The sequence below is a fragment of the Manacus candei genome, unplaced genomic scaffold, assembly GCF_025592945.1.
Source record: "Manacus candei isolate 608988 ecotype Guabito, Panama unplaced genomic scaffold, ASM2559294v1 h1tg000049l, whole genome shotgun sequence".
NCBI lineage: Eukaryota > Metazoa > Chordata > Aves > Passeriformes > Pipridae > Manacus > Manacus candei.
The window spans coordinates 27193364-27218697 of NW_026138097.1; the positions used below are offsets into that span (position 1 = coordinate 27193364).

A 25334-nucleotide genomic window follows, 5' to 3' on the forward strand; every position below is an offset into this window, starting at 1 on the left:
TCTATATCATAAACTTCATGTTTGCATACTTATACATCCATAAAATTATTACAGTGCAGTAGTTCGTCAGTGTATTGTGATACTAATGAATAACACAGTATCTGCAGTGGAGAAAAAAGAAATAATTTTTTTTTCTTCGATAGATTTTAGCAGTCCTTTCTCACCAAGTGATTTTAGGTTAATTACAATATTATGGAAGATGCATGTATCCTCTCAGTTATTCTTTAAGGTAAGGAGTTTTATTACTTAGTATTTTGAAACTGTTGCTTATTCATCCTAGAGTGAATATATATTGAAAAGTAAGTTTTAAACCATTTTGGTTTTATTGAGCAAATATAATTCAAGTCAAATTAATAAATTGTATAATATCACATTCAGGATTTTTGCATTTATTTTTTGTGCTTGTTAAAAAAAAAAAAAGCTTATTATTTGAAACATTTAAACGTCATGGAGAGTGACTTTGATTTGAAAAGAAACAAAATAGTATCTTAAGGTAGCCAAAAATTTATAGGTAACTGTATGTTCTATTGGTGTCTCACAATCTTCAAGATGCTTCCCAATTTAATGCAAAGAAAATAATTGGCATTAATAATTTAAGCTTGCTTCTTGCACATTTTCAGGGATGTGTTCATTCTTAAAGTAGTTGTTTCTGAACTGAAATGCAGTGATATTATGACAATGCAATTGAACCAAATGAAGGTGGCTTATACTTGCTTAATTAAGAGTGACAGATAATCTTAGCATTCGGTATAAGCCTAAGTCACACAGAGCTATCCAACTGAGGCCCCCTTCTTCTGCCTTTGACTAAGAGTGAATCCTTTAAAGGAAACATTTGGCCTCAGATTTTAACAGGAACAGCTAATTCTTCAGAGTCAACTTGGTACTTCACTTTTCAGAAAGAAATTCCCACATCCTCTTTTCCTCTTCCCTCCAGTGGAATCCTCACAAGGAACGACACTGGGCATCTAAAAATGCTACTGTTCCCCTTCCCCCACTTCCCAAACACTACTTGGCATATTTGGAGATAACAAAAAGCTCATGAGCAAATGACTTAAGAAAATTTCAGCTCTGACCTTCCATCACTTCAGGGCTGGAAGCTGGGGAGTAGTCAAGTGGGGAAAGGCTTTTGCTGTCTATAACTGTGAAGTTTTACAGGTCAACTGACCATACGACCTTAAAGCTGACAAATTTACCTTCCTGCATAAAGCTGTAATATACAGGTAGGGAGAGACCATAAAGGCTATGTAACAACAAGATAGAATACTGGAAGTAAGGGAAAGCATCTCACACCTACCTCTATGTCCTTAGGCAGCTCGTTTAAGCCTAATTCCTGGGAGACAATTATCTGAAGAAATGGTTATATGGATAAATGTTGCTTAATTTTAGAGACCTCATGATGGATGGGCAAAGAACCAAAATGTGGCATGTTCAGATAATATGTAAAAATATTCCACATTCTCTCTTGGAAAGCTTAATGTTTTCCAAACTTGCTTGTGTTCCCAAAACCCTAAAAGCAGGCATCCACATTCTGCATGAAACAGTGCTGTTGCCGATGCTTAAACTCTCTTGTTAAATCTCTCCCATTTTATAGCTAATCACATTTTTATAGCAGGCATGAAGCACTCTACAAGGCTCTTGCTGAGCTGTTCCTGTAAATCAAAACCTTATTCCATCATTCTGCTTGCTGGCAGCAGAGCAAGGTTACTTTTACCATTTATGGTTGTAAAACCCATCCAACTTTTTCCCCCCTTCAGTTGCTGCCTTTTTTCCACTATTCTTTCCTTCTCTGTCTCGCTCCAAGAAAGATATTCCAAGTTCACCTAAACAAGTTCAGGACTCATCTATAAGCTTTTTCTTGTCTTCCAGTACACTTACAACCTCATGAAAACATCTAATGAGAAAACAAGTGAAACACTAATACAGTATGTTTAGGTCAAGAGCCTCCTTCCCACCTTAAATTGCACGAAACACACCAAAGCCACACAAGAACAGCAGTAACTCAGAAGCTCTTTGCACTAAGTTATTGCTACGTGGCCCATACATATACTAGCTCATAAAATAAGGCCCAAATCAGACTGGAGGTGCTCAGAATGACACTTTAACACTGATATAAACACTTGGTTCATCATATGAGCAAGAATGAAGAAACATAGTTAAACCTTACTTTTGACCCACCTATAATCAGCAACCACATTCTTCAACAAAGCAAGCTTAAGAATGAGGGGGGGAAAAATTCCCAGTTTTAGATATGTTGTCCCATTTACAAGCACCCTTCCTGCCACGCAGGTTACTAAACTAAAACAGCCTCTATTTACAATGACTACAAACTGAAACACCAGATTCAATTTCTTGCCAGGTCTGATTCTGTTCTTCCCCTCTCCAACTCAGAGCTGGAGCATCCTGCCACAGAAACGGGACTGTCTCTACCCTTCCACACACATCTGCAGGGCACATGATAAACACAGCCCTGTAAGAAGCTTCTATGCTGCATGGAAGAACAAGGATGTACACTGGAAACTCCTGAATTTTCAGCTAGAAAGGACTCTAGCCCACATTGCATATGGGATAAGTCACAAATCATTACAGGGATATTATAAACAGGAGAACACACGCCTAGCTACAAAAGCAAAGTAACTCTTGCTGCTTAGAAATGAAGTTTTAAGCGCTCTAGTGCTTTTTCCAATTGACTTGAAATCCATGCTGTTTCACAGAGATATGGATACCTCGTATGGACTTAATCAGATTTATCTGAACATCAATAACAACCTCTATTTGGTTTAAAATCATCCTTTAAAAGTGTCAGTCTATTGTTTAAAATTTGATGTTCAAAAGAAATTCAAGCATAGCTCATTCTCACATTTAATTCCTACAGTCATCACAGCATGGGATTTGCTGCAAAAGAGAAATCAGCACTGAAAGCTACTGGTCTTTAAGCTTAACACTTCCTGAGTCTTGTAGGTGAAATGAACAAACTACACAGATCATGATGTACACATGCACCAAAAAAGGCTTTCTGAGGAGACTACTCACACATTAACTGGGTGGATCACGACAACAAACTGGTTTGTGTACCCACATCACTCCATTCTTTTGCCTCAAGCAAAAATCTGCAAGCAATCAGTAAAAATGATGCAACAACCTACTTATCAAGTGGGTTTGGTTCTTCTGATTTCTGGAAGCATGCCCTAAATAATGCTGCTCACTTAAAAGATGTTTGATTTTGTGCATAATTTATTGTACATATTCTATGCAGATGTGAGTATAACTAACCGTTGTTACTATTTTCCACCTGGATATTCACAATCGCTGTACTGATTAATGGCTCCATAACTATTACATCATTCCTGACTTCATCCCTTATAGTTAAGCATATTTCATGAACAATAGAACAGAGGGTAATCAAAAGAAACCAATTTTCAAGGTCATAGGTTCTTGACACACAGACCACCTGCATGAGGTGCTCAAAAAATCTTTATATCTTGAACTCAAGGGCAGGATAAGGGAACTTAAGCTTTGGAGTAAGAGCTGGGTGCTGGGCATTAGGGAAATGATTGCACATAATGAGAGAAAGGGAGGGAGAGGAGCCATGCAAAACCTCATTTTGTTTGCAGAAATTGCTTCATTCCCCTGAGCCCAGCAGGACAAGGTACTAAGAAGTGAAGCTTCCTTTCACCCAGAGAGCGAGTCCCTGGGGAAGAGGTGCAAAGAACAATGCCTATGAGGATATCTCCCTGCTTGCATTCTTTGTTATTTTTTTGCAGAACTTAAACTACTACTAAAAATTACTAAAGTCACTATGACAATCTCCCGTTCACTGGCTATCCAGCACAGAGATCCTCACAACTGCTTCCTTCAACATCTTGCCAGGGAGAGAAGGCAGAATATCCACTGAAGCACAAGAACACAAGAAATTAGGTTGCCTGCAAAAAGTTCCTCGCACTTTCTGGTAAGAAACTTCAACACAGTCATCCTCTCTCATGCTTAATATAATTAACTACAGATGAATGCCTTTGAGAGCTCATCAACAAAGGCAGAGAAGAAACTTGCTATAACCTTTCAGCTCTATAACAGCCCTCTTATCCCAATGGCAAACCAAATCAAACACAGGTTGTTTGTTCTTCAAAAAATAAAGGTAGATTACAATTTCATGGTAAGATGAATAAATATCTGGAATAACACTATTAAATCAATGGAGATACCCTGGATTTGCACACAAAACCTAGCTCTTTGTATTCCAAATTGCTAAAAATGTGGTTGACAGCACAACATAGCACAGTAGCTGGGAGATTTGAAGAAAACTCTACTTTTTTCTGAGCAAAATGAACATAAGGCTAGATTCAAATCCTACTGTCAACATAGTAAGGGTCAACATTAATATTTTTTTCTCATGTAATGAATTGTCAGAACTCAGCTACACTGCTGTCCTATTATCTCCTGGGAGGAAGGATAAATTGCTTAATAAAGTTCTTTCCAAAAACAGCCTTCAAAAGGAGAAACATCTGCTATGTTCATTAGTCACTATTTGGCCTGAGTTCAGTAGTAAGGCAAACTACAAACCCATTCCTTTCTCTTACCTAGAGAAGTCATAGCAAATGGGACCCTACGTTCACGGAAATCATAGCTAATTGAAAGGAAGATGGCTGTGAAGTTTACAGATACACTTTGTTTCCTGTTTGTTCACAACAGAATGATAATACATTCACACACACTATCATCTAATTGCCACAGAAACCAATATGATTTACAGGAGAGACAGAGGTTCAGGTAGGCCAAAATATTTTTAAATGTGGCATTTAAGAAACCCAGCATATATATATTTTTATTTAAAGTATGTTAAGCATTAGTTCAAAAATTTAAGCCCATAACCATGCAAAAACTAGAAAGAGTTGCAGAAATCAGGAAATGTGAATTAGTCTGAAACAAAGCTGGGAGCTAAATCCACGTGCCAGAAGTTTGGATTTGACTCTTCTGGTCAGTTGTCTGTGTAACTGGACTGACCACTATTGGAATCATATGCTTTTTTCGCATTTAAATATACTAGAAGAGTCGTAAAGTCAAGCCCTCCAGAGTTGGAAAATAAACATCAGAGGCCTATTAGTTTTTCTCCTTTTCCTCCACATTGGACTATACTGAACAGTAGCCACTTACAAGACAAAAAAATTTGGTTTTTTTACCCTTCATTCAAGAGAGAGAAGTACACATGACATGCATAAGGCACATCACCCAAAGAGAACTGCATGATGAGATGAGATTATTAATGTGCTGGTTAAATCATAGCAAAATCTGCAATAGGAGTTTGCTGTTGTGATGCTCAGTATTCTAATACCAGGAGTCTAGATATCCCCTAAGAAAGTCCCTAAAACTGTGGGCATCTTTCTGCACATATGTAATATGTTTTCACATTGAATTTAAGATAAAATTAAGGACACTTGACAATGTCAAAGTTACTTGGCTGTTACGTCGTCACTTCACCTCTAACAACCCCTTAGGCAACTTAAGAGTGCTTACATGCAATCTGCCCCAAAGCTGTCTTGATACATCAAAAGGACAAGCAAATATGGTTCTATCTAAAATATGTTGTGAGGACTACACCTGAAATACTGGTATTACAACTAAAGCGACCACAAAAAATAAACAGTAGCTCCTTGAGCAAGCACCATCTGGTTTTAATATCAGTTAAGGCAGAAAAGCTCCAAAATGAAGATTTTTAGAAGACACTGCATCCAACTGGGAGGTTTCCTACCCTGTCCCACTGTTCCTGACCAGGCAAGGACTCTTACCGTTTGGATTTTTATTCTTATCTTCCTTCCCCCTTCAGATATCTGTTCACCTTCCTTTTCACAGATGGCTGTAAAACACAAACACTTCCCCATACAATGTCTTCTTCTAATTTTTTAGTGTTTGGAGGTTTGGGATGTGAATGTGGGGAGGGTGAGATTTTTGTGCTGTTTTTTTTCTTCTTCACAGGTTGTTCACCCTTGCTTGGTAATTTTCTCTGCTTCCTCAGTCCGCACCACAGCATCTGTGCAAGCAGTAGAGGGATGACACTGGGGAATTAGGAAGCAGTTTTTTGATAAGCTCTAATACTTTTGTAAACAATCCTAGGTTGTGTTCATGGTGACACCAAAGGTTTTAAAGGCACAATTCTCATTAAACACAGCCAAAGTGAATGTTATGGGGTTCATAACTCAACATAACTTGGATCAGTCCCCTCAAGGACACACACATGAAAAAAAAGCTGCAACAAGATAGCAATCATCATCAAAAAAATGCCAAGAGAAATGTACAGTAAACTAGACAATCTTCTGTTTTCCATTCCTACATAGATTATCCTTCCATCCTAAGGTTTAACGAAGGATTTTAATGTTACAGAGAATGAAATTATGACATTCAGCATCTAAAATTTGGAAGTAAATTCTAAGTCTACTAAACTTTACAGTGAGGTTAATGTCCTGAGACATTTTAGTCAGACCATACAAACTTTGATAAGCTCATTTTACTAACTGGAGACTCTAACAGGGTATCTCCTGACCTTCATATCTATAGCAAATAGTGATCACTTTTATTTACATATATTTGCTCTAGCAAAATAGTTTATTCATTTACTATGCATCATACTTTCAATGAACTCCATAACAGGTTCACTACTTCCCACATACAGGAGAGCTTCTAAGTTCTGTTTTATGTCTCATGTTTATACAAAGAGAAGGCCAAGTAATTTTTTCCCCATGTGCCTTTCTGCTAGATTTTACTAGAGTTTTAATGCCTATAAAAGTTGACCCAACAACAGAACAGGTAGAATAAAAGAAGGGTTCCTGGAGACCTTTACAAAAATTCTCAGCCATTTCAAGAAAACTACCTTGGCAGTTACATTGTCAGAGATGCTTTTCCAGTCTGTGAGGTAATTCAAATCCCAGTTTTCTTTAGGCTACTATTCTCTAAAGGGAAAATCCAGAATTTTGTAGTACAACTGGAATGATATTCTCTTTCACACAAGCAGGCATAGTCTGAGTCCGTCCACAGTATGAGTACACTCGATTCATAAAATACAATCAACTTCCAATTTACAGGTTATAACTAGCACTATAAAAAAAAAAATTCATTTGTGAACAAGTACAATGTGACAGCAGACAAGAGATAGAGTCTGCAAAATTCCCTTTTCATTTTTAGTTCTTCTATTTCACAGCAGTGTTAGCTGTTAGTTGTAAGTATATATAAGACTTAAGGATTAGTCCTACAAATGTCTAGGCCAATCTTTCTTTCCTTCATGACTCAGCAGAGACACCAGAACTTAGCACAGTCTAGCTCACAGGAAAATGTGATCTAATAGTAAAATCTAATTCTCTCATTCATAGCAAGCATGGACAAGATCTTAATACTTTCTCTTTGCAGTAATTTCTGTCTGTGTTCCAAGACACTTGTTTCTTCCTTTCGCAATCTTATCCTAGACTAAGGAAATACAGATATTTCAGTGACTTCCCTTATAGGTCAGGTTTTCTGGACTTCAGTCTTGTAGTGCCTTGAACTTACTCAAATCATTACCCTTCTAATGAAGTACACTCATAAACCCTCAAAACTACTACCAAGATGCTTCTTAAAGGTAAACAGACAGCTTAAAATGCAAAGTACTTCAAATTCAATACAGGCAGGAGCTCATATATTGTACTTTAGTACTTTGAAAATGAAGGAAAGATGAAGGAAGGCATTTGAAATGCCAATGTGAAAGAACTCTGAAATAAATTCATTTACATAAGCTTGCTTTCTTAAGACACTGTAGTACTTGTTGCCACCTCTATACAAAATGGTAGTTTTTACTTTAAATATCACAAGCTTTTGTGTGTCAACCAGGATGGCTGGGCCTAGCTTGGTCCCTTCTTCCTTAGCAAGATTACTGAAATGCCACCTAAGTGTTGTAGGAATGGACTTCATTGATTACAAAGGTACTTGCCTCTTGTGACACCCGATGGACCACATCTATCTGAGGGCAGAAATATCTTAAAAAAAACCCCATGGTGTTAGAAAGCGTAGCACAGGACAAACCAAGCTATTTCACTCAAGTTTGTTTTGGCACATTTTCAACTCTCTAGTCTATTCTTGCCTTGTTTTCACACACAAGACCTGGAACAATTCCATTTATCAAGTCTACTTCGATAGAGCATAAGTTGGCCCCTAAAATAAGACAGAGAAAAAGGAAAAGTAACGCAATTCAATACTGTTAACAATTTTCTCACTATAGTTTTATGTATGCAGGACAAAAAATGCAAGGTAGACAGGGGAACAAAAAAGACTACTTTTCAAGCCATGCTACTTGGAATAAGACAATGTTAGCCAAATATGAAAACCTCTTTTTGCGAAAAAGTCACCATAATATCTCTGAATAATTTTCAATTAAGCTAGAAAAGGCAAATATACTTATTTCCCATAGTCTGAACCAGACAGTTGCTAGCACTTCTCCTAAGACTGAAGAGCTTCCAGTCACGTACATTATATTTATATATATTAACAGAATAGCTATAATTACATATATACCATATATCCAGCATATATCCACTAATAGAAATATAAAATTACTCTGTGTTTCAAGCAAAAGCTACGCTTCACTTTACACTGTCTTTCAAGGGAAGCTTCTTTTTTGCAATACCTGTGCTCGCTTTAGATACTACCAAGAAGCAGTTACCAGATATGTACACTTGGGTATCTATTCATATAAGAAGAGCTTTCCAATTGAAAAACTTTTGTAACAGCTTAGAAAAAAAGAAATGAAGAAAAAAATTGACTAACCACCATCATGCATTGAACTTGAAAAATTAAAACGAAATCCTTACTCTATTTTGGAATTTAACTTGGACAAAACTCAGCTTCCATTTTATTCTCAGACAGTTCTGTAAACCATAACCAAGCTACGATCAGTTTTAATTAAGTTAATGGATTATAATAAACTACCTAAAATTACACAAATCCTTTTCACTAGGGCCTGCATTTGACTTTTACAAACCAGTTTAGTTTGGCAGACATTTATATCTACTAAATGACAACAGCAAGAATAAAAAAGCAATAAGATTGATGACTTTTTATATCTTAAAATTATCTCCATTAATAAACATACCATGCAATAATTTTTAATGGTGTACTTTTCAAACCTTTAAGGAGGAAATCGTATTCTTATAATCACGAAATTCCCAAAGCAATTTTGCTGAGCATTTTTAAGCACTACTACAAGACTTGCCACCCATCCTGTTGTATTTTTTCTTTGCTACCCAGCTATCAAATAGAGCACATGCTCTAAGTCAGTCTTGTGCTCCAAGCTTTCAAAGTATAATACAATCTGAGGCAGAGCCTTAACTTGATTCAGATTATCAAATTGATGGATACCTGTTTATTCAAACTATAAGTTTTTTACATATAGAACAAAGTATATCTATACTTAACGAGTCATTAAAAATACAACTTAATATTCACCACTTAAAAAAATTTAAAAAAAAACCCTCACCATTTTACATCTTTTTAGTTTGCCTTCCATGGCAGACAGCTACCTGCTTCATTTGTGGGTGAGGAAATGGACTGAAATTATAAATAACAGCTTCAAGGAATGGTTTCTAAGACTTACAAGCTCCTTGATTCTCCCCAGAACAATGCCTTTTTCAGTGGACATGTCACTATAACAGAAGTTTCTATGTGAGGGTTCAGAACTTTTACTATCAACACCAGAAAAAAAAGCAAGCCCATTGTCAGCAAGCTTACGTTCATGACTGGACTCTGTACTTCATGGAAAAATTTCAAGGTCTGCAGATCAACAAGTTGATATTCACAGTACATTACTTCAACTCTGTTAACCGCTTTGGCAAGCAGTTAGTCCTTGTACAGTCATCAAGAAGTACAGATAATAATTCTTACACTCTCCCTTCTCGGTCTACACTATTTGCTTGATTAATGACTGACTCATTTCACCAGTAACATAAATCGACATATCTAGCAGGGAAGCCATGGAAAATTGTTTGCCTATCAGTAGAAATTAAACATACAGGATCTGTACAAAGATTAAGCTTACAAAAGATGGGACAGATAATTTGCAGCAGGACAACACACCAGTAACTTCCCACCCCAGGAGGTCTTCTGGAAAAGCTCTACTACTCTCCACAACAACAGGGAGTAGTAACAAAGTCTCAGTAACAGCTAGTATTGCAAGACTGCAATCAGATGCTTTTCCCTGTGTTAGAAGGATAAACAGGGCACATTTTCAACACCTGAACTCATCTACTTCTGGTGTACTCATTTTCAAAGTTTTTCACCCAGAACAACTCAAGATTAAGCCACTCAGTTACAGCTTTACTTCTCAAAACAATTTAACCAGACATTTAAATTATCCAAGACAGAAGTTTAACTGCTCCTAATAATTTAATAAGCTTCAGAGCATGCAGCAGGCAGATCATGGTGATCGCTGATGGCATTCTATATTAGATTTACAATGCTGAAGCCCTTTTATGCTTATAGAAAAAACATAACGTTTTTATTTCCTTCTTCTGTGCACAATATTTGGTGAAGAACAGCCACAGTTGTTACTCCAGCAATCAAGCCTATTTTTCTGCTTGTGAAAGTAGATTAATTAATTTACAACTGCCATTGCTTGTTAAGGCATTTCTTGCTGAATAAGTGCACAATATGGGATACAATTTCATTTCAGGTGAGACTATCAAAACCCAAAGCCTATGGCTCCAGAAAAAAAAGGGAAAAGGAAAAAAACCACGCTTTTTAAAAATGAAATAACATTCAAGTCTAATTTGCAATTGCACAAAGTTCTGCCAAGCAATTCCATTTAATTTTCATCTCCTGCAGGCAGTACTCCTTTCTTTTGTCCATGTGAAAATGGAGTAGGATAGCCAGTAGGCAGGGTTTCTTAGGGAAAGACATCAGCCGCTACTCCACACCTCCAACCCTCGTGTCAGCTGAGAGAGCTGGCATCAAAGGCTCCAAGATAACCAATTTCTCCTGCTGGCCAGCCAAAACCCAGCAGTACAACAGAACTAAGCACAGTCCCTAACCAGTCCTCTCAACCAAGTAGAGCAGACAGTAGGTCTCCAACCTAACCTTCATACTGAGTCCAAAACTGAAGACTCTAGAGCTTTGCTCATTCTCAGCTTAAGAAGTTTTGACTATATTGCACGAAGCACATGCACAGCTCTGAGGGCTCCAGAGAAACTGGTGACTCATTTGCCTTTAATCCTATGAATGCAAGCTGCCAAGAATGCCCTATGGTTCCATAGTTAACCACGGTTTAGCAAAGTCATTTGTCTAGCTATCATTAAAAAAATTAAGGTCTTCGCACTAAGCAACTCCAGGCCAGACAAGCGATGCAACAGAACAGGGCTGTGCACAGCAGTGGCTTCTGACTCCCACACAACCGATGGTCCCTCTCGCTCTCAACACATAAAACTCGGTGCAGCCATACTTTATACATCCTTGGAGAGGATTAATTTAATTTTGATTTCCTCTCTGTGTTTGCTTTGGAAGTTTGCAGCTTGAGCAATATATATACGACTGAAGTTTGGCAGCAAGCAGCCTGTACTATGATGTATATCATTTCAGCCTGGCAAGCACATTCAGGAAAATAACAAGCTGGCAGTGAGGACAGCTTCATCTCACATTCACAAAGTGGAAGACTGGTGCAGGAATAAGAAAAAGCAAGACATTTTCCGGGGGTGAATTTAAGAGGGATGGAGTCTGGTATCGCCCATGTGACCAAGGGAACATAGTGTTCAGCAAAACAAGATGTGATTGTGACACAGGAGGAAGTGGCAGGCGTAGAGGTCTTTAAACCCATGGCCTTTCCATCATCAGACAGGTTTCTAGTATATTGGTTACTGGTATCTTCCAAAGCTTGCCAGAACAATGGTAAAATCTGGGCCATGCAAAGAGGTATTGTTGCCACAGGAAAGCAGACAGAAATAAAAGAATTTTGCTGGTTTGACTTCCATGTTTTTACACAGCTGAAATGCATTTGCTCAGCTGAGTTCTGAGGTGCATCCCTACAATCATACGCTCCAACTTATTCATTAAGAAGGCATTATCGCCTGGAACAAAATTATCCATTCGTCCTGACACAGATCTTGTTCCAAGGATTTCCCAGCGCTCAAGGATTCTTCATTGTGTACAAACTCAAAATTGTCCAAAAAGTAAATCTATTACTGTTTCAATAATGTTTCCTTTTCCCGGTATAAATTCAGTGCCTTTAGTTTGAGCAGTCCCTTCCCTCCCCAAAATAAAATTCAGTTTGGTACTGACATAGCACCAAAAGAACTTGTGGCAGAAGTGGCAAAAAAAATTAAATCATAGTTCATTGAGACTCAAGTCACAAGCTCAATACCAAAGCTAAGTATGACTGTTCCTATAAAGTTAAAATATTAGACACAGAAGAATTAGAGTTATCAGGTTCAACTCTACAGTCAAAAGTTCATTAAAAAAAAAAAAAGGAAGGAGAGGATAAAAACATAAAAACTGTTTAAGATCATTGTAAGTTTCCTACACAGTATTTCACCCAGGCCCAAGATACAACATGCAATGTTCAAACACAGAGAATAAGACCATGTATTTCAACACCTATATATAAACTTATTTTTTTACTTTTAAGCCTTTGCCATCAAATGATTCGTGGTTTGAATACTTGTATCTGAAGACTACCCTACATCATTTACAAGATGGTGCAACATAGTTAAACACCTAGTTTTCCCTGGCCTTGTTCTGTCAGTGTACAATTCTTTCCTCAAGGAAAAAAAGAAAATGCTGATTTTTCAACTACTTCCAAATGTTTAATGGCAGTCAGTCTGACCACTACCTGATAGCTTCAAAAGCTTCAGCTAACTTGTACAACCCCACTAAGAAGAATCATCCTAAATGCATCTGGCATGGTAAGCAAAGCAAAATGGTCACCCTTCCAGAGCTCTGCATAGGATGCCCCAAAATGTGGGGGCAGGAGTGTCCTTCATTTGGATCAAGTTAACACAAACATAACGTACAAACGAGGAAGTTAAACTAGCATGGCAACAAAACAGCACAGGAGCCTAATCACTTCCAAGCCTAGTAGAAGATTTAATTCTGAGCTGAGCAAGCCATTAAGAGACCACAAGATTTGCCCACAAAACTGGGTCAGAACTGAAAAGATTATAGTCCAAGGAGAAGTAAATTATTTCTGTGGATATTTGGATCACATTAGTATTAAAACATATTCGGAGTCAGAACAAAATTGATGTTACTTGTTTAATTTTCAAGAAGCAACCAAGGCAACAAAACCTTTCTAGCTTTTGAATAAACACACACACCACGAACTACTGCAATATAGTGTGTAATGAGGTGAGGCTTGGCAACACGTTCACAGTTTAGCATTCTCCTATGCCAAATTTCTTGAAAATTCCAATACACGCACAGATGGGAAGAGCTGAAGCTCATCCAAATCTTGAATTTAGTTTCCTGGACACAACTAAATGAACATGAACATAAATAACCCCCAATATGCAAATTAGCATCTTAGCACCTAAAATAAACACATTTTTCTTGCTACAGAGAAATGTGTCAGGACACAAATGGAGACAAATATCACTGACAGCAGTGCATTTCATATCAAAGATGATCTTGGTCCTAAGGTTAAAAGGAGTTGACAAACATACCTCAGATTTTCACTTAATTTTCAGCTATTTTCTTTTCATAGAGGCTTTGTGTAATGGTTTATTATTAACACTAGGGTATTATTTTACTATATCTCTTTAACAAAGGAATAACTGTTTGATGAATTATTTTAGTCCAGTAACAGCTTCTTAGGAAGATGGGTGGATTTTTAAACCTTACAGGGCCTCTTTTCTAGTGTGAGTTCTTTCAAGAACAGCTCAAGCAGCTGGAAACTTCTTGATGGGATATATCTGCAAGGTTCAATGACTTCCTTGGATATTGACTGAACTCCTTCAAAGCTTTGGAGAAATATGGCCTTCCTTAGAACTTGAAATTAATGACACTCTTGAATTTAGAGTAAAAGTATAATTTAACTCAAGACAACAAGCAACCTTTTCAGATTGATATGTGAACTATTTTTTAGACCCATACTCTCAATCCCAAGATAAATATCATCAAGTTTCACATAGAGTTTATGACTTATCTTTTGGATTAAGGAAGCCTATCTGGTAACCCAAGCGACATCAGTTTTCCAGGCAGACATCAGATTCCAAATATTCACTGTGATTACATTTGCTGTTAACTAAACCATCTACTACAAAATGCTTGTTTCTCTGGCCTGAACTGGCTAACTATTCACGTAAAGAGACAATTTCCATGAAGGGGCCCAAAGGAAACACTTTGTCCTTTCCACAGTATCTGAGTCTGCTAAGTTTATAAGCATAGTAGATCATACTGAGCAACAGACAGTAGAATACAAAGGTTTGGTCATTCATATTTTCAACCATATTCTTTTTTTTTTTTTATGACTTTGCAGATAATACAATCTGTTTTTCAGTTTCTTTCACCTAGTTTTACTGCTTGCAGTTCCAACTATAGTCCTCTTTTCTCCCCTTAGTCAGGCAAATAGTTTAGCTACTATTTAGTTATGGCTTTATTATTCTCCATTCCCAAATAGTCCAGAATATCACATATTTAAACATGGTTGCTTCAATTTAGGACCCAGAAATCCTAAACAGTAACAAGGTCATGGCATATTGTCCTTCCATGCTCATCGTATTTCCAAGATAAATGAGAAAAGATCTTTCTCTCACACAGGGATATATAAAGAGTTGCTCTAGTATCATATGTTCCAATTTCTACAAAATTAGCGGATGAAAACTTAAGCAGCATAGAAGTAATTAAAGTTCTGAGTTAAAGCATAAATGAAGGATAAGAAAAAGTTACTCTAATAGTTTTGGCATTAATTTAACACCAAATTCAAGATGCTACCCTTGTGTTTCTTTGGCTTTAGGGTCCTGTCCATACCGGAACTGGAATAACCAATAACAGAAATTAGGACATGACATAAATTACATCAGTTCTGAGCCTTGTTTTTTCAGTTCACACCAGCATTTGTCTGCTGTCTAATTCAAAATGGACATCTATCAATAATCATGACAAGGACCAAATCTTGTGTTTGCTTCTGAATCCTTCCAATCTTCTCCTTATGAGCAAAATTTTTAAAAACAACTGGTATCATCACAGCAACACATGAAAATATTAGGTGCAGGTGAGTATTTCCTGTGTGGTTTTGAGTTGCGGGGTTTTTTGTGTTTGGTTTTTTTTTCCCTACATACAAAGGCATATTCTAAACAAAATTAAAAGTATGGAAACTGTTAACACATCAAGGTAAGAAAATATCAATTCGTCTTCATCCCAAATAGCTATTTAACACGATTGGTGAAATCTGAACCCAGTGACTGAATGGTAGTGCTGTTATTTTGAGTTGGATACACTTTCATTGGGGGTGACATTCTCAGCATTGTCCAGCAAATGTTCAGATTCCACTAAATGCTACAGGAGTCTGTCTTCCTTATTTAGACAGTGACAAAAGTGATCTTTACAAAACATTGAAGAACATAAGCAAATTTATAATTCATCCAATGCCATATCAGAAGAAAGAAAAATCTTCCTTGAGAATTGTTTTTCCTCAAAACATATTTGTCAAGTAGTCTGCCAAATTAAGAGCACCAATTGACACTTACTGATGTCAGTTCTTTTAACTGGAAGTAGCAAAAGCATATTCAGAATATTGAGAATTTTAGCCAGGTCCAGAATATTTTTCCATTAAAACTAGGCACATCAGCTTCTTAATTAGTGTCACATGCTTTACATGGCAAAAACTTTCGAAATACAAAAGAAAGGCTGGATAGAAAATGTGTAGTACAACTGAATCTGAGGTACAAGGGTAATAAAAGAAATTTGAGAAAGTTAAATCTACAAAAACAATAAAAGGAAAATATACTCACAGCTAAAATCAGATTGAATTGTAATTTTTCCTCAGACTACAAGAAGTTACTAAAACCTTGTTTCAAAAGCAAAAGAAAAGCAAGAGTAAGAGAGTATAATGGTTTCAGAAAGCAGAGTTCAAGCTTATGGTTTATCTCAGCCCACAATAAAGAAGGGTCAAATAAACATATTTTTTCCAAGTCAGAGCCCACAAAAGGCATCCACTTACAATTTTATCATTTAGACAACACTTGCATCTGTTCTATAAGGAAAACTACTTTACAAGTCCTTCATTGATCAAGGCAAATGACTGGTGTGCACAGTGAACAGCTTCTGAAGTTCTGGGTGCCACGTTAAGGTTTTATTGCTCAAATGGGAGCTCAAAACCTACCTGACACAGCTTATATGTGTTTATCTTAATAGGATGGGGGGAACATGGCTGTGTCTAATAAATAAACAAATAATCAATGTTTACATGAACATACAAATACCTTCAAATTAAGCAAACATCGCAGCTGGGAAAGAAGAATTTGCTGCTACTTGAGATCCCAGTCCTGGAGATCTCTTAACGTTAGTCTTTCAGAGATTCCCACACAGCACTATTTACTTACAATGAACAATGTAAAAAACTTTCCACAAATGACAAATACCTGATAGCACTACAGAATTTCACTCTCTTGGATATACAAGATAGAAATGGACTTCATGTTAGGCAAAATCAAGAGCACTAAAGACTAGATTAGGCACTGGTACAACCCAAAATTTCATTATGGTAACTCTGATAAAAATTTACAATGGAGATTTATGATATATCCCACCCGTTGCAAGCAGCATGACAGGTTACAGTCATCCAGTAAAGCCAAACTTCTTCCCACTCATGTATTCACATTTGCAAGGCAGCATAAACACAAAGGTAGGTTACATGTCCATGAAAAGTCTCCATATTTCACCTGCTTGGAGGTTAACAAACTAGCTAATTTAAACTGACTACAAAATCTTACAAACAAGCATTTATAATGCATCTCTAAGGAAATCCTGCCTGCCTTCTGGCAAACCTATGTACATCCAAGAGGCCAGAGTAAGCGAGTAGAAATCTTCTAGCTCGGTATAGCTAACAGGCTGCTTGTTTTTGTCTGTTAGGGAAAAAAAATAAATCTTTTATTTAAACCATTAATATGGTAATTTTACTTTGAGGTTCAAGAGATACAACTCCCAAATCTATCATCATAGTTCAAGATGAAAACTACCCTTAAAATTGAAGGGAAGTAGCACAACATGCAGTTGGTGAACATGCATCAGGCACATCACCACAACAGAAGTTATATGTCCAAGAGTGGCTGATTAAGGCTAGAAGAATATGTAGATAGCTAATCATCAGATTATACTCATGCTTATAACCTTTGTTTATACTTCCTTCCAGCCTAGTCTGCTGTAACTGCCTAAATTAATGATGATCCAGCAGTCAGAATTAAGCATAAGAATTATCCATTCTGGAACTGCCATTTTCATCAGCCAATCTCAAAGGAAATCTGAGGAATGCTATCAGAAACACAGAGATGCCGAACTTGAGTAACTTGAAGAAGCATAGTAGCAGCCACTGTGGTACAACACCCAGAAAACAAGAACAGAATGAGTAAGCAACTCTTGAGCAGATATTACTCAAGCATGCTGCTAGTTTTGGCACTGTTGGCAGTATCAGTCAAAAATTATGCAGTCGTTTGGCAAGCTGACATAAAAAGATAAGGTACAGGAAAATAAGGCAGGATATTTTGCACAGTAAATTTAAACCACAGCATCTTAACAGGGATTGTCAAGTTAAAGCTAAAAAAAATTACTGTTCCAATTTTATTTCATTATTTCAATCAACTAATCTGGATGAACTTGCTAGTCTCAGTTCATAAATTCTGAAAAATAGATAAACCAAACATATTTAAATATGAATTATCAGGTTGTATATATTCTTCAAGCAGTCTTAGGAGACAGTCTAGCATTCAAGAAGGATGGGTTTTAGAGTAAAAAATGCTTGGCAATCATCAGATATTTCAAGATTACCCTACACTTTTCAGAGAAGGAAACTACTTTAGATAGCTGCCTCAGGCAATAACAGAAGGAACAGCTAAGTGTCAGAATCTCCCTGTTATAACAGTATTTAAGTAGTTTGGTACAGCATTTTACCCAAAGAATTACATTTGGGATCTTACATTCCTTAAAATCAGATTTACAGGTAATTGAATAAACCATTATCACTCCTACCAAGCATCAGACCTCACTTAGAAAAGCTAATGCCAGGTTTTTAAATTGGGATCATTTATCTTTAACTGTACTGTAAGTGCATTTGCTCTGGTAGGTCTCACATTTCAGGCAGCAGATCAAATAAGACTGCAGTTTTACGTACCTTTCCAATTTGTTCTTAGTATTGTTTGGGCAAGTTTTAAACATTTGGCTACAGCATTTCAGTACAAATTAGCGAGAATAACGTAAGGTTTCAATTTGCAGCTTTAACCTTGCCAATGTCCCAACTACTTTTGCCTTATATTTGAACTCTGATTTAAATGCTGATTGCAATTGTATTGTTATAATTAGCAGACCAGTTTTGCAGGAACACTGCCTAGTAGATAGCAAAAGCATATCAAAATGTGGTTAAACACAAAAAAATATTGCCTAACAGCAATCTCCATACTACTTTGTACTTCCACATACTGTTTGAGGTGATTATATTTGCATATGAATTCAGATATGTTGGTTAAAGGAATTTAAATAGTGAGCTCTGTCTATTCTGCCAAAGTGTTTATAGTTTTGGATTTATTAACTGTCATGCTTCTCACTCCTCTCTTATTCTTCCCCAATTTTTTTGGCTTCAAATGATTCTGTTTTGGCACATTCAGTAGTGCAACATTTCACTTTTCTATAAAACTCTCCTGCTAGAAAAGTAATGCAAAACCCCAGGAAACTTACCTGGTCTCCAGTTTCACTACCAACTCAAAACAGCCACAGTTCACTTCAAGCCAACTGGATCTCTGCCCAGTTCCAAGCAAGCACGGGCAAATTCAAGCATTCATATCAACTTCAGACACAGTTTGGTGTCTGAAAGCCTACTTAGACAGTACTTCTGCAGTAGAACAAAAAGTCCAAATACCCAATAAGAGGCTGCAAAGACATGAGGACAGAGATAAAAAGAAAGAGAACTGCCATCAAAAGAATAGAAATTATACATGTTTAAAATTCATCCAGAAAGAACATCTATAGGTTTTCATTTCTGATATTGGGTTAGTAAGCTTCTAATGTAAAAGAGAAAATGAAAGGAAAAATGGTAAAGAACTGAAGTGAGAAAAGATTTCTTAAGAGGATCAAGAGAGCTCTTTCCATCAAAGGGATCATCAAGAAAATCTAGGGGAAAAACTTTTCTGCAAGTCTTTTGCCACAATACTCAGCTCAGTGCCCCAAGAGGTTACACAAACCACTCAAAAGCTTCAGTGAAACTCCAGTATACTAAACATAGCTACCTACCTGTTTATGGGAATCATAATACACAGAAAGGATGTCTATTTGCAAACTGAGATTTTTATCTCCCTCTGGAAAAAGATCAGTATTACACTCACCTGAATCTCAGTTTGAGCTGATTCTTCATCAGGAACAATTTTATATACCAAAAACATTCAGTAGCAAAGAACCTGTTCCATCTTTCCAAATTTTTCATGGTGTCCATCACTGTGCACAATACAATAACTCCTCCTCTTAAATTCATTGAACAAATTCAGAATTACTCGGAGATCCAAATGATACCCTGTCTTTTGAAAGAATGTGATTATGAAGCCAAGAGAAATTAAGAGAATTACATCCTTCCTGAAAATATCCTATAATATGTACTTTGTTCCCTCGCTTGTAAGGTGAAATGAAAGGCACACAACCCAAATAAATTTGTGTTCAGGAAATATATATTCCAAAGTAGAGCAGTGATAAATGATTTCTGATACAGAAGTCAATTTTTTTCTGGAAAAAGTAATTTTTCTCTATAGATGCTTCATTGGCTAGGTCCCGCAATAAAAGGATGGCTGACGGTCACAGAAACACAGCTTGACCAACCTTAGCCAAGTATCATCTTGCACAGGGTATAAAGTAGCATTTTTACGTGTGTAATTAAAGCATTACATAGTTTCAAAGTGCTACATTTTTCATACAGTTGCCCCCCAACTGATTTAATGGAGGGAATGGTTCCTAATGAACATAATTATTCCTGCCAGGCTATAGGTTCTGCTTCTCCAAGAATCATAGAATCATTTAGGTTGGAAAAGACCCTTACAATCATTAAGTCCAACCATAAACCCAGCACCATCAAGTCCACCAGAATCACTAAAAAGCCCAAACAAAACAGAAAGGAGGATACAACTGTGAGAGTGGGGGACTTTTCTAGTACACACCTAAACTGCAGAAGAAATACCTCTCCTCTTGAGATGCATACAAACAGGTACTGCCAAAACAAATGCATTTGATCTCCACATTAAATATATATTGCAGTGTATTCTAGAATTTCAGAGTACTGCAGACAGAGAACAAGTAAAATACTTACTTTTGAAGGCCCCTAATAGTCAACATCACTAAAAGTAGATAAAGTTTTAACTTCATCAGAATACAGCAGCTGGCTTCACTGTATTTGTGCAAAATTCAAAATACAAATATTTAACGGGGTATATTCAGAGGTATTTCCGCACTGAGCTGCTCTGCTAAAACAGTGTTTTGTTTCAGGCCTAATACTTCAATTTGATTTTACAGCAACTGAGAAATAAATTAGAACTTATACATGAAGCTCATACATGAGCTCTCAGTTTAAAGCTGCCTCTGGATTACTGCTTAACAGCAGTAATCACATGAAGTGCAAACAGGATTGATTATTTATTTGAAAAACAGTCAGTCAAATTAATATGAAGCATTCAGCTTGGACATAACATTCCACGCCCTGCAGGTAAGCGTTAGAAGAAAACTCCCTGATCAAGGTAAGCCCATACAAAAACAGTCATTTAGTCTAATCTTCTAAATCAAGTTCTAGACAATAATATTCCAGCTGAGACTGTGTCTAGCAAATTGCATTTAAATGGCCCACAAAAATCCATTTAGTCTTTCACTTGCCAGAAGAGCAATGGGGGGTAGCAAAAACTCATGTGTTCTCAAGTTTCTAACTCTAATTGATTGATAGGGTAAAGAATTGCAGACTATGTCCAAGACTGGAAAAGAAGTAAAAGGCAGGGTATATATTCAACGTTAAAGAAAAATGTATCCTCAGAAGAGGAGACAGTGTGGAGGCATCAGTGTGCATGCACACCCACATGCTTCCACGTCAAGGTGCAGACAAACAGTCTCTACAGTCCTTACTATGTGATTTACAGAGAGTACCAGACATGTTTTTTGCCACCTGTCCTTCACTGAAGTGAGGGTACAAGAAGAGCAAACTGGAGCAAGCCTACACAAAGGGAGGGCCACCACAAGAGCAACTGGGTTCCAGTTTCAGCACCAGTACAGCCTCACCTTCGCACCCCTCTCAAGCGCATCATTGATATCGCAAAAGTTTGCATGGTCTGCCAGGTATTGTTTGCTTTTCTCTACGCAACAGAGACCGAGTAGTAGTTACCCCTCCAATGCATCACTGAGTGAAGCTTGTTTGGCTAAGGATACTAACACGTACTGTCTTTCTCTGTTGAAGGATGTGCAGTTCACCCAGGTACATTTCATAGCATGACAAACATTTTGTCTCTTTGAAACACAAAATATTACACAACTCTACAGATGCTCTTAATCCACAGTGTGAACTGGGGTACCATTATTTTGGTCATAATTACACTTCCCATTCTCACCAAGAAATTTAACTAATGTGGCCTTAACAGCATATCTAAGACCAGAAGAATAAATAAGCCACTTCAAGCATCTTGTTACTCATTTCTGGCACCCATTCCATAGAGAAACACCACAGCACTGAAACTTGACAAATAACATGGTTACAGTAGTCAAGATGAAGAGCGTGGTTCATTTGATTGCCTGAAGTGATGGCAAGATAACACCTGTTGTCAGATACTTCCCTGAAATTGTTTGCTCTTTCAAATAAGAGTCCTGCTTGCCATCTTTTTGCAGTCCTTGGGAATCTGTACTTGCCTAAGTAGTACTTTACACAACTGCTTCTCTGCTGTAGAGTACCACAGAGCTTGTATGAATCAGTCCCACAAATTTCCTTTCTAGTTCTTTCAAGGCATTCCATTGATTCAGCTTCAACAAGTGTGTCAACTGTCTTACAGAAACATAAGACAAGCTGTGCAGAACTGGAAGGAATTAGGTCTGTTTGAAAACCTGAAAGCTCCTACTTTGCTGTGAAAGGCCTTCAGCCCCAAACAAATTCTATGCTCTTCACAGAGCTGGGCACTTAGAAATTCAGTTGGTAACAGAAATTCAAAGGATGCAAAGAAGTTGTCTGCCACTTGTTCGATTAGGATCATTTCCCATGACAATGTAGGTGAAGAAGAGTTCACCCGCAGTGTTTCACAGTCCTTTCCACTCCATAGCTACGACACACACAGCTCACCACATACAACACATGGCGTATTCATAGGATCATACGACAGCACACAGTGCTATGAATTTGCAGTATAGAGAGACTTGAAGCATTCTGTCCCTGCAGTAAACCAGTCTCATGGTGAAAGGCAAGATACATTTACCAATCTTTGAGGCAGGCAGATACTACTGTATTATGGCAAGCCAATACTAGACTGGAATAGGTAAATTTAGCTAACAGTTAAAACAATGTTGAGCAAACACCCCAAAATACGTAAGTGTCACTGCTTGTACAGCATCTAACACAATCAGACTCTTGTACTTAGCTGGCATTACTCTATAACTGAACAGTACTAAAGCATTCAGTCTTGTAAGCACAGAACTCTAGTCATCTTGCAGAAGGTATGAGTCTTTCCGATCAGCTGAATCCTCCTTCAGCATAAGTCTACTGTACATGGGGAAAAGAGGTAGCATTAGTAAAAAAAAACCAGACATATAACAGTTGATAAGTGTGCTTTACAGTAACAGCACTGGTTTCAACAGTGCCAGTTTTCCCCCAAAACTACCTCCATGTCTCTGGTCCCACTTGCCTTTACAGAGTTCTTATGCTCCCTGGTAATGACATTCAAAATATCTGCCAGATTATGCAGCAATTCATATTAAGGTAATTTATGTTAAACTGATCTGCATCAGTAATTCCTCAAGAGAAAAAAAAATTGTAGGAAAGTAATAGTAGCACTGGTTGAGGAAGAAGCTACTTCTGCTGTTGTCAAAGTTAGTGTTTACCAAATCCCAGTCTTCTAGGGCACAGAAATATTAGGCTCACATCTGAAATTGCCTCCAAGTATAGAATACACAATTCCACTGCTCTGAACTCTTCCTGAATCTGCATGAGAACTCATAAAAACATCTCCACTACAGCATCTGCTGGTCTGCATTAAAGCCTCCCTCACTAATGAATTAATCAGCTACAAACCAGTGGTGAAGATTTCAGGGTCAACACTAGTATCCACTGGGTCTACAATGGGCTACATTAGGAACAGAAATCTTAGAGATTAATAAAGGATTATTTTGCATTATCTGATTTGAAAGTAAGGAAAAAAACATGCTTTACAGACTGAAGTAAAAGAAAAATTTAAAGCAATTGTTATATACTGACTTAGAGTTTCTACTAATCCTTTGTAGTTTCTTTTCTTTTTCATTCCTGCCTGTCATGCAGAGAATACATTTCCTAACTTTATTTTGTGTCTTGGTAATTCACCTTTTTCAGGTACCTCAAAACTTTTGAATCTAAGGCTTAGAGAATCATGAAGTCTACTACTCAACATTGTTGACTGTTTATTTATTTATTGTTAAATGTATTGCCTGCACTGAAAAGCAGACATTCTAAACCAGTATCTCTCATGATTCCCAGATACCAGATATCTGATGATTTATATGTGGTCATTTATTACTTACATGAACTGCTTTTGCTGAACAGATTCTATAGTCATAGTCAGACTTGCCAAAGTAGAACTACTCAACAGTCTATGATTTCTTTTAGCCATAAGAAATAAAGGTAGACTGAGAACAATCATCTTGTAACTTAATTTTTAGTGAGAGAATTGTAAGAAATCAGAATTATTACTTGAAAACAATCAAGTATAACAAAATCATTATGACAGAGTCGAGCAGAAATATTAGTTAAGGCTCATAATTGTACAATATTAAAAAAAATCCTTTCAGTTTACCTCATTAAACTATATATAACGATTTCCTTAGAAGACACACTTGTGAAAACTAAGGCCCAAAGAGTTCTATTTAACAGAGCATACCCATCCACATATAGGAAGGCAGCAAGGAAGAATCAGCATTTCTCTGTTTATAGGCCAGTTAGTACAACATTGTACTGACACGGAAGATATCTCCTTCCTCCAGACATTAAAAATCTAGTCATGGGTGATGACATACTCCAATAACTGTAGGTGAGGTACGTTGATCTAATTAAAGCTTCGTCAGCTCTTCATGTCTATAGATACACTTTTGAAAAACTTGGGTCAAACAACTCACATTTTCATGGTGCTCACAGTATGAAAAGAAGAGAGTGATAATTGACCTAGAATGTATGTTAAAAAGCTTCCATTAAGAATATTCTAAAAAAATTAACTGCAAAATCAGATCATATAAAATCTTTCAGCCTTTGCTGAAAAAGTGACATGCAAAATTACTCTCAACTCTCTACATTTGGACTCCACAGAAGTATCTTAAATCTTTTGTCACAAGTTTAAATCAGAAACTACAGCAGGTAGGAGTGAAAACTGTTTAAAGGAAGAAGTGCTTTTAAATTTCTAGTGGACCAATGGTAGCGTACAGAAAAGGAATGAGGAGGAGGGGTTCCTCTTCTGAAAACTACAAAGGTTCTGTTGGGAAGCCTGACCTGGGTAATGAATACCAGCTGCCTACCTTCACTGGTAGCTGCATTCTTCTGGGCTTTGGTGGGTGTGTGATCCGTACTTGAACTCACGTCGGATGAGATGCTTGAGCTGCCCTTGCCTGCAAAGGGAGAAGGAGGTGTAGAGGGTGGGAGGGAGAGAGAACAAACATGAGTATCAACAGTGAAATAGAAAGACCTTCAATATCTGAACCTGGAACAATTCCAGGAAGCTTTAAACTGTGTTTAAAGCAGCTCATGTTCATTTTGTACACACCGGGGTAGGAGTTGACTGCACTATAACTTCTAGCACACGTATCTTCACATGTATTAAGGCTGCAAATAGCCTCCTGTGCCAAAGAGGCTCTTATTACTTATTTGCTAAGCTCCATTGTAAATGAAAAGTTTGTGATTAACAGCATTAAGGGAACTTTCACATTCAGTTTACTCATTCAAATACCTC

The 25334-nt window shown here is 37.1% G+C and overlaps 1 protein-coding gene across 8 annotated transcripts in view; it reads right to left on the reverse strand.

Moving 5' to 3' along the window:
• FBXL7 (F-box and leucine rich repeat protein 7) overlaps positions 1-25334 on the reverse strand; it is a 308597-nt gene that overhangs the window by 112082 nt on the left and 171181 nt on the right. For 6 of the 8 annotated variants that reach the window (XM_051799319.1, XM_051799322.1, XM_051799321.1 and 3 more), the window contains one exon: positions 24904-24993. In XM_051799319.1, coding sequence (XP_051655279.1) covers positions 24904-24993 — 90 coding nt within the window. Of the gene's footprint in view, positions 1-18882; positions 19001-24903; positions 24994-25148; positions 25214-25334 lie in introns of those variants that run through there. The other 2 variants (XM_051799325.1, XM_051799324.1) reach the window with 2 other exon arrangements.